We start from the raw sequence: 10,467 nt of genomic DNA, 5'->3' as shown, positions 1-10,467 counted from the left end.
AAGCATAGGGAAGCATTGTAAAGCACAGAGAGGTCTGGTAAAGCATAGGGAAGCATTGTAAAGCACAGAGAGGTCTGGTAAAGCATAGGGAAGCATTGTAAAGCACAGAGAGGTCTGGTAAAGCATAGGGAAGCATTGTAAAGCACAGAGAGGTGTGGTAAAGCATAGGGAAGCATTGTAAAGCACAGAGAGGTGTGGTAAAGCATAGGGAAGCATTGTAAAGCACAGAGAGGTCTGGTAAAGCATAGGGAAGCATTGTAAAGCACAGAGAGGTCTGGTAAAGCATAGGGAAGCATTGTAAAGCACAGAGAGGTCTGGTAAAGCATAGGGAAGCATTGTAAAGCACAGAGAGGTCTGGTAAAGAATAGGGAAGCATTGTAAAGCACAGAGAGGTCTGGTAAAGCACAGGGAAGCATTGTAAAGGACAGAGAGGTCTGGTAAAGCATAGGGAAGCATTGTAAAGCACAGAGAGGCCTGGTAAAGCATAGGGAAGCATTGTAAAGCACAGAGAGGTCTGGTAAAGCATAGGGAAGCACTGTAAAGCACAGAGAGGTCTGGTAAAGCATAGGGAAGCATTGTAAAGCACAGAGAGGTCTGGTAAAGCATAGGGAAGCACTGTAAAGCACAGAGAGGTCTGGTAAAGCATAGGGAAGCATTGTAAAGCACAGAGAGGTCTGGTAAAGCATAGGGAAGCATTGTAAAGCACAGAGAGGTCTGGTAAAGCATAGGGAAGCATTGTAAAGCACAGAGAGGTCTGGTAAAGCATAGGGAAGCATTGTAAAGCACAGAGAGGTCTGGTAAAGCATAGGGAAGCATTGTAAAGCACAGAGAGGTCTGGTAAAGCATAGGGATGCATTGTAAAGCACAGAGAGGTCTGGTAAAGCATAGGGAAGCATTGTAAAGCACAGAGAGGTCTGGTAAAGCATAGGGAAGCATTGTAAAGCACAGAGAGGTCTGGTAAAGCATAGGGAAACATTGTAAAGCACAGAGAGGTGTGGTAAAGCACAGGGAAGCATTGTAAAGCACAGAGAGGTGTGGTAAAGCATAGGGAAGCATTGTAAAGCACAGAGAGGTCTGGTAAAGCATAGGGAAGCATCGTAAAGCACAGAGAGGTCTGCTAAAGCACAGGGAAGCATTGTAAAGCACAGAGAGGTGTGGTAAAGCATAGGGAAGCATTGTAAAGCACAGAGAGGTCTGGTAAAGCATAGGGAAGCATTGTAAAGCACAGAGAGGTCTGGTAAAGCACAGGGAAGCATTGTAAAGCACAGAGAGGTCTGGTAAAGCATAGGGAAGCATTGTAAAGCACAGAGAGGTGTGGTAAAGCATAGGGAAGCATTGTAAAGCACAGAGAGGTCTGGTAAAGCATAGGCAAGCATTGTAAAGCACAGAGAGGTCTGGTAAAGCATAGGGAAGCATTGTAAAGCACAGAGAGGTCTGGTAAAGCATAGGGAAGCATTGTAAAGCACAGAGAGGTCTGGTAAAGCATAGGGAAGCATTGTAAAGCACAGAGAGCTATCGAGCAGGACGTCTTCACCAGGGTAGATTCTGCTCATGAGACGGTCCCTGCATGCTCCATTCGCACCTGGGACCTCTCCAGCCCTGAGATTCTGCGCCAGGGTGACCACTGTGACCAGCAAGAGGAGAGAGGGGAGCACAGACATCTCTCCTTCAGAGCCTGCAGTGCCAGAGATGATGATGATGATGATTATTATTATTATTATTATTATTATTATTATTATTATTATTATTATTATTAATTTGTTTGCCACACCCCTTTATCCTAGGCGACTCACACAGGTGTTACAGGGCAACACAGGGTTACAATGCAAGCTTCATATTTAAACACAGTGTAGTTTACAGCAAGTGCAAATAATAACACTACTAGAATCCAATATGAACTAGGATGCTCTGTATAATAATAACACTACTAGAATCCAATATGAACTAGGATGCTCTGTATAATAATAACACTACTAGAATCCAATATGAACTAGGATGTTGTGTATAATAATAACACTACTAGAATCCAATATGAACTAGGATGCTATGTATAATAATAACACTGCTAGAATACAATATGAACTAGGATGCTATGTATAATAATAACACTGCTAGAATACAATATGAACTAGGATGCTATGTATAATAATAACACTACTAGAATCCAATATGAACTAGGATGCTATGTATAATAATAACACTGCTAGAATACAATATGAACTAGGATGCTCTGTATAATAATAACACTGCTAGAATACAATATGAACTAGGATGCTCTGTATAATAATAACACTACTAGAATCCAATATGAACTAGGATGCTCTGTATAATAATAACACTACTAGAATACAATATGAACTAGGATGCTGTGTATAATAATAACACTACTAGAATCCAATATGAACTAGGATGCTGTGTATAATAATAACACTACTAGAATACAATCTGAACTAGGATGCTCTGTATAATAATAACACTACTAGAATACAATCTGAACTAGGATGCTCTGTATAATAATAACACTACTAGAATACAATATGAACTAGGATGCTATGTATAATAATAACACTACTAGAATACAATGTGAACTAGGTCAAGGGTACAGCAGCAGTGTCCCCCACCTGGGATTGAACCCACGACCCTCCGGTCAAGAGTCCAGAGCCCTAACCACTACTCCACACACACACACATGTATAGATAGATAGATTGTACAAAGCAGTTATTAGCTAATACGGATCAGCTCTCCACAGTTCAGGGTTTTCTGTGTTGATCGGGCTAATTTACCTTTCCTAGCGAAACGAGTGAAGAAACAGCTGCTTGGGTTTGTGAGGATCGCTGCTTTTCTAAGACTCTGCGGAGAACAGCGATCCACTCGAACCCCAGCAGCTGTCTCTGAAATCACTCTGAATGGTAAATCAGAACCAATCGACACCAGCCTCCCTCACCTGTGTTGAACGATAAAGGGTGAGGTAACCCTGCAAAATGAACATGTTAAAAAAAACTTACAATGCGAAAAGAATTTCGTATGAATCTTACCTGATTATACAGAAGTCGAACCCGGGTCCAGTCCAGCGAAATCAACACTCTGGGTTTTGTGCAGGGGTTTATATACCTTAGACACTGCCGGTCCCACCTTCAGAACTGAGTGATGTCACACATGATTCTCTGATGGACAGGTGGATAGTCTGGGGAGAGGGGGAGGGGGGTGTGGAGTTCTCAACTGTCCCTGATTTTGAAGAACATCATCTGAGAATCTGTTGTCTGCATTCTCTTACTTTGAAATGTCTTCAGTGGCAAGTATAGGGCAGCTACAATGGGGCGAGGCTGGTAGAATGGGACCACAGTGTGCTAACTGTACCCTACATGATCTTCAATGGCAATGCAGACAGACAGTGGAGCTACAGTGGTTCTGTATTACACTGAGGGGCAATGGTAGCACAAGTATAGGGCAGCTGCAATGGGGTGAGGCTGGTAGAACGGGACCACAGTGTGCTAACGATACCCTCAATGATCTTCAATGGCAGACAGACAGACAGTGGCACTACCATGGCTACTATATATACAGGGATGGAAATAAGACTCCCATTGCATAGCAGTTTAATCCATACCTGGTTTTACTATGTGCTTTTTTTTTTTAACTAATCTTTACTCCAGCTCCACCCAGGCACGTACCTCAGGAAAAGTTTTACGAGAGCTGTCAGAAGTGCCAAGGTGTCAGGCAGGCCATTGATTTGATGTCAGGCTGTCATTACCCGGCTGTCCCCTGCAATTTGTCAAGTCCCCTTCGATTTGTCACCCCTGGGACGGACGTGCAGCGTGCAAAGAGGATAATTATCAACGCGGAGCGAATGAGTCATCTTTCACAAAGCACTACTTCAGAATAAACTTCGATATTAATACCATGCCTTTGCTGTGTTTATTATTATTATTATTATTATTATTATTATTAATATTATTATTATTAGTGTTATTATTATTGTTGTTATTATTATTATTAGTAGTAGTATTATTATTATTATTGGTGTTCTACTTACACTGTTTACCATACCCCCGTGTACATTTTGATATACTTAAATAAAAAAATAAATAAAAATAGAAAAAACAAACACACACGGCACTTTTTTATCTGCTGCATATTTTATTTTCATCAGAAACAAGTCAAGTAACCATAATAAACTCCTCTCTAGCATACAGTGTTTGTTTTTTTGGGTTTTTTTTGGGGGGGGGGGGGGGGGTATTTTGTTTACATTCTAGAACAAAAGGTGTTGTTATTATAATAATTAATAATGCTACATTATTTAACAGAGAAGATTAGTTCAGAGATTGCTTCCCTATGCTTTACCAGACCTCTCTGTGCTTTACAATGCTTCCCTATGCTTTACCAGACCTCTCTGTGCTTTACAATGCTTCCCTATGCTTTACCAGACCTCTCTGTGCTTTACAATGCTTCCCTATGCTTTACCAGACCTCTCTGTGCTTTACAATGCTTCCCTATGCTTTACCAGACCTCTCTGTGCTTTACAATGCTTCCCTATGCTTTACCAGACCTCTCTGTGCTTTACAATGCTTCCCTATGCTTTACCAGACCTCTCTGTGCTTTACAATGCTTCCCTATGCTTTACCAGACCTCTCTGTGCTTTACAATGCTTCCCTATGCTTTACCAGACCTCTCTGTGCTTTACAATGCTTCCCTGTGCTTTACCAGACCTCTCTGTGCTTTACAATGCTTCCCTATGCTTTACCACACCTCTCTGTGCTTTACAATGCTTTCACTATGCTTTACCACACCTCTCTGTGCTTTGATGCTGTAGACTATTTTATTCATATATACATATAAACCTCACATTTTAATGTGTTTAAAAAGTAAGACTCTGCCCCACACACACCAAATAAAATTTACAACAAATTGGTGGCTGCTGTGGCCCAGCCGTGGCTGTGTGGCAGCAGTCGGAGGTGAAAGGGATGCAGGGAAGGTCTACGCTGGTGTCACCTGGCTGGAGGAAACAGAGGAGACCTGGGTGACCTGAGAGGAGACATCTTCCTCCTCGCCGAACGGACTCTTCCCACAGAAAACCAGCTTCAGCATGCAGGAGCGGAACTGTGGGGCGGAGAGAGGGGGACAGAGAGAGAGAGAGAGAGAGGGAGGGGAACAGGGAGAGGGGGTCAGAGAGAGAGAGAGAGGGAGGAGAACAGGGAGAGACAGTCAGCTTTGTAGCAGAATTATAGAGTTACACTTATAAAAGTGTCCCACAATCATTGAATTTATGAAGTTTCTTGTAGTGTTTCTATTGAAGACGCTGAGAAAGACTTCTAGTGGAAACGTTTGCCATTGAATTCATGAAGTTTCTTTTAGTGTTTCTATTGAAGACGCTGAGAAAGACTTCTAGTGGAAACGCTTGCCGTTGAATTTATGAAGTTTCTTTTAGTGTTTCTATTGAAGACGCTGAGAAAGACTTCTAGTGGAAACTCTATTGAATTTTTTTTAGTGTTTCTCTCGCTGGGCTCTCTCTGCTTCAATCCCAGCCCCCCCCCCCCCGACTCTCACCTGCTTGTTCATGAACACGTAGATGACTGGGTTGTAGACGGTGGAGGCCTTGGAGAAGATGGACGGCACGCTGGCGAGACGCAGGTCGAAGGTCTCTCCCCGGTTCAGCACGATCCACAGGGAGAAGGAGGCGTAGGGCAGCCAGCACACCAGGAAACCCATCACCATGACCACGACCATCTTCGTGACCTCCCGCTCCGCCTTCTGAGTTGAGACTGACTGCTCCTGTGCCTTGGCTACCTGCGCGCCATCGATTACCGGTTATTGATTTGTTTTGGGATTCAGGGATGGGAATCAGACTCCTGTTGCACAGCAGTGTCACCCATTCCAGGTTTTACTACCAGCTTGATCAGCCACACAGTGTGTTTAGCTAACAAGCTCAGGTGTGTTGTGTTGTCCGCTGTGCAACGTGAGTCTTGTTTCTATCCCTGTTGTTACTGATTTTTTTCTTGCAGGATTTGTGATGAAACAGAGAAATCAATTCAGGGGTGAACCAAAAAAACACAGGGAAGCATTGTGAAGCACAGAGAGGTCTGGTAAAGCATAGGGAAGCATTGTAAAGCACAGAGAGGTCTGGTAAAGCATAGGGAAGCATTGTAAAGCACAGAGAGGTCTGGTAAAGCATAGGGAAGCATTGTAAAGCACAGAGAGGTGTGGTAAAGCATAGGGAAGCATTGTAAAGCACAGGGAGGTCTGGTAAAGCATAGGGAAGCATTGTAAAGCACAGAGAGGTCTGGTAAAGCATAGGGAAGCATTGTAAAGCACAGAGAGGTCTGGTAAAGCATAGGGAAGCATTGTAAAGCACAGAGAGGTCTGGTAAAGCATAGGGAAGCATTGTAAAGCACAGGGAGGTCTGGTAAAGCATGGGGAAGCATTGTAAAGCACAGAGAGGTCTGGTAAAGCATAGGGAAGCATTGTAAAGCACAGAGAGGTCTGGTAAAGCATAGGGAAGCATTGTAAAGCACAGAGAGGTCTGGTAAAGCATAGGGAAGCATTGTAAAGCACAGGGAGGTCTGGTAAAGCATGGGGAAGCATTGTAAAGCACAGTGGTCGTTCTTACCGATCTCAGGGTGAACAGCAGCTGGGAGTAACAGAACATGATGACGCTGAAGGGGAGCCCGAAGCAGAAGCAGAAGAGAAACATGACGTAGGACTCGTTGTTGTATTTGTTGTTTGTCGTGTACCAGTCCGGCCCGCAGGAACACTGCAGACCCTCGGGGATGTAACTGCAAGGACACTGTCGCTTTGTTAGCATGAAGTAATGCGGAAACACTGCAAAGCTGGCATGTCACTTCAATGTGCTAACGTAACATGCTTCAAATCGCGAAGCAAAGACGAGTTCATTCTACGCAGAGGCACAACTTACGGTCCACTTTTCGGATTAGGTCCTGTTGGAAGTGACTCTGCAGCAGCAGCAGCAGTTGTTGATGATGCAGAGTTCACCCTCCGAGTCTCTGTAAGTCGCTTTGGATAAAAGCGTCTGCTGAATGACTCATTCATAATTAATAACAGTTAACCTGAAACAGAGAGTTGGCTGGGGGGGGGGGGGGGGGGGTTACTTACCGGCTCCATCCGAAGAGAGGTGGCACAGAAGCGATGAGGGAAAAGACCCAGGTGACCACGCAGCCTATGATAGCGTGAGTACTCTTGAAAGAGAAGTTTCCTACTGGCTTGCAAATCACCAGGTAACGTTCGAATGCCACCACAGCCAGAGACCACAGACTCACCATCCCTGCGAAAACAATCGAGCCACCCGTGACTTAACACCCAGCAAGCACCGGGGAACACGTCCTGTCCCGTCCCCCCCAAAAAACAAACCCTAGCACCCCCCTCTACATACACACCGCCGCTTTGGAGTTATCCCTCCATATAACTGACAATTAACATTTTGAAATCTAACATGAAATTCTGCTGATTCTTGGACATTTTTTGGCGATATCATTTTGCAGTTTCTTTGATTGCATGATGTTAAATAAAAAAATTATGTTCAAATATATATTTTTTAATATATATTTTATATATATATATATATAACTGCAGAGTACAAAATTGAAGGCATATGAAAGACTTTTTTTTTTTTTAAATGTATACAAAAACTTTAAAAGATAAAAAAATATATATATATTTTATTTTCAAGACGTTTCAGGGGCAAAAGCCCTTCAGCTGTTTAAAAAGATAAGTAAACAGCGCCATTACATATATTTCACTGCATTTAATCTTGTACTTTAGAGAACTGTAATCAAGTGTTATTGAATCTGTAGTATTTTGCATTTAATCATATCCTGATGTAACTATCACTGACACTGTTATCTGCTCCGTTATTGAATCGGATTTTGTCATATTCTTGTACTTGCTAGAACCAAAGTCATTGTGTTTATCTTGCTCTTAATTGTATTACTTGTACTGTGATTCTTGAAATGTATTTGTTTATGACTGTAAGTCACCCTGGATAAGGGCGCCTGCTAAGAAATAAATAAATAAATAAATAAATAAATAAATAAATAAATAAATAAATAATAATAATAATAATAATAATATATATATATATATATACATACTAACATTGTAGGTGATGGAAAACATTTGGGGATAGCTGTAAATGGACTGCCCAGTCCCTGACCACATTCCGGCGCCTCCTCAAGACTCACCTCTTCAAACAGCACCTGTAGAACTCCTCTGTTTGTATCCTGGGACACTATCACCCTTCATTTAAATGCGCTTTATTTTGCTCTTATCTGCCCCCTATTTTACTGCATTTAATCCTGTACTTCAGAATACTGTAATCTGCCAAGTGTTTAACCTGTAGTACTTTGTATCTAATCATATCCTGATGTAACTATCACTATTTAATCATATCCTGATGTAACTATCACTATTATCTGCTGTATTATTGAATTGTGGTTTGTCACACTTGAACAAAAGTTATTGTATTTCTTGCTCTTATTGTATTACTTGTATTGTAACACTTGAAATGTATTTGCTTGCGATTGTAAGTCGCCCTGGATAAGGGCGTCTGCTAAGAAATAAATAAATAATAATAATAATAATAATAATAATAATAATAATAATAATAATAATAATAATAATAATAATAAATGAAGGGCAGCAGGACATCAGGTCTAAAAACACAAATTCTATCCCTCTCCCTTAATTCGTAGCACCTTTTGCATTTACAAATGAACTATTTTGCTTATAACCTGACTGGTGCAACAGATCTAGATTTTGGAGCCCCCCTCCCTTCCCCCAACGCCCCCCCAACGCCCCCCCAGTTACATACTATACATAACCTTACCGCTGACTCACTCACCTCCCAGCGTGGCAACGAAGCCCTCGATTTTGCACGCTAGAGGGCCAAAGCGAAAGTACATGTTGGAGAAGCTGTAAAAGGCGGTGAACGATCCCACGGTGGCCACCAGCAGGTTAGCAATGGCCAGGTTGACCAGGATGTAGTTGAGGTGGGAGCGCAGCTTCTTGTATTTGACGGTGCAGGCAATGGTCAGGGCGTTGATGGGGAAGCCGGCGATCATCAAGACGAACATGAAGGCGGCCATGCACATGAAGACCGCCGGGCTGGCCAGGTGGGTCTGCGGGACCAGGAAGGGGCTGAGGGAGGTGATGTTGTTCGTATCCAACGGGATGGGGATGTAGAAGTCCTCCGGGAGCTCCTGAACTTTGGAGTCGGACCTCATTTTGTGCATATTTAAATAAATAAATAAATAAACCTGAGTTTGTGTGTGTTTTTTTTTTTTGTTTGTTAGCTGTGGTCTTGGTCGGTTTTTTTCGGTCTCTCCCTGAACGCAGCTATCTCCTCTTCTCTCTTTGGGGGGGCTCCGGCTTCACAGTTAATGCATGTCCCTTTTTTATAGCGCACAAGAGCTGGTTTATATAATGGCGTTTTTGATCCCCTTGCTTTACGATTCGCCCAATGTATTTTTTTTTCTTTTTGGTGGTGTGAGTGTGTGTGTGGTTTTTTGTTTTTTTTTTTTAATCTGATTTCGTCTCCTAAAATCCCTGCTAACTGTTAATCAGGGATTATCCCGGTGGCAAATCAGCCGTCCGCAGCGCTTGATCTGCAAGATTAGCCCCCTCAAAATGCGTTTACATCGGCTAATCGCGAGCGCTTGTGCCGCAGCTGATCTGATAGTTGGAATTAGCCCCGCAGTGTGTCATGTGGGAGACGAGGCGAAATATATAAATACATCCTACAAAAACTTTTCCGAATCGATTTTTTTTTCTTTTGTTTTGTTTTTGAGCCAAAATGTGTGTGTGTGTCTGTCTCAGTGTGTGTGTGTGTCTGTGTCTGTTTCAGTGTGTGTGTCTCAGTTTGTGTGTGTGTGTCTCACTGTGTGTGTCTTTGTCTCAGTATGTGTGCGTGTGTGTGTGTCTGTGTTTCAGTGTATGTGTGTGTCTGTGTCTCAGTGTATGTGTATCAGTGTCTGTGTCTCAGTCTGTGTGTGTGTCTGTGTCTGTTTCAGTGTGTGTGTCTCAGTTTGTGTGTGTGTGTCTCACTGTGTGTGTCTGTGTCTCAGTATGTGTGCGTGTGTGTATCTGTGTCTCAGTGTGTGTGTCTCAGTGTGTGTGTCTCAGTGTGTGTATGTGTGTGTGTGTCTCAGTGTGTGTGTCTCAGTGTGTGTATCTCAGTGTGTGTGTCTCAGTGTGTGTATCTCAGTGTGTGTGTCTCAGTGTGTGTGTGTCTCCGTGTGTGTGTGTGTATCTCAGTGTGTGTGTCTCAGTGTGTGTATCTCAGTGTGTGTGTCTCAGTGTGTGTGTCTGTATCTCAGTGTGTGTATCTCAGTGTGTGTGTCTCAGTGTGTGTGTCTGTATCTCAGTGTGTGTGTCTCAGTGTGTGTGTCTCAGTGTGTGTATCTCAGTGTGTGTGTCTGTATCTCAGTGTGTGTGTCTCAGTGTGTGTATCTCAGTGT

At 42.8% G+C, this 10,467-nt stretch overlaps 1 protein-coding gene across 1 annotated transcript; it reads right to left on the bottom strand.

Annotated features, from left to right (window-relative positions):
* Nucleotides 1-4,224: 4,224 nt before the first annotated feature.
* Nucleotides 4,225-9,379, bottom strand: opn1sw2 (opsin 1 (cone pigments), short-wave-sensitive 2). Its single transcript, XM_034002594.3, has 5 exons — nucleotides 8,853-9,379; nucleotides 7,109-7,277; nucleotides 6,606-6,771; nucleotides 5,546-5,785; nucleotides 4,225-5,098 (listed from the first exon to the last, which is right to left on the bottom strand). The coding sequence occupies exons 1-5, from the start codon at nucleotides 9,241-9,243 to the stop codon at nucleotides 4,976-4,978; spliced, it is 1,089 nt and encodes a 362-aa protein (XP_033858485.3). The 5' UTR covers nucleotides 9,244-9,379; the 3' UTR covers nucleotides 4,225-4,975.
* Nucleotides 9,380-10,467: the final 1,088 nt, after the last annotated feature.

This window comes from Acipenser ruthenus, chromosome 55 (assembly GCF_902713425.1).
Source record: "Acipenser ruthenus chromosome 55, fAciRut3.2 maternal haplotype, whole genome shotgun sequence".
Classification (NCBI taxonomy): domain Eukaryota; kingdom Metazoa; phylum Chordata; class Actinopteri; order Acipenseriformes; family Acipenseridae; genus Acipenser; species Acipenser ruthenus.
The sequence above is the reverse complement of the archived record's forward strand: the minus strand, read 5'-3'. Positions and strand labels throughout refer to the sequence as shown.

Bases quoted from the DNA above. Each gene is read 5' to 3' on its own strand.
- opn1sw2 (XM_034002594.3), bottom strand. From the start codon at position 9,243: ATGCACAAAATGAGGTCCGACTCCAAAGTTCAGGAGCTCCCGGAGGAC. The intron at 6,772-7,108 runs GTAAGTAACCCC...GTGTCCTTGCAG, and splicing joins CCTCTCTTCGGATGGAGCCG to TTACATCCCCGAGGGTCTGC. The intron at 5,786-6,605 runs GTAAGAACGACC...GATGGCGCGCAG, and splicing joins TGCTGTTCACCCTGAGATCG to GTAGCCAAGGCACAGGAGCA.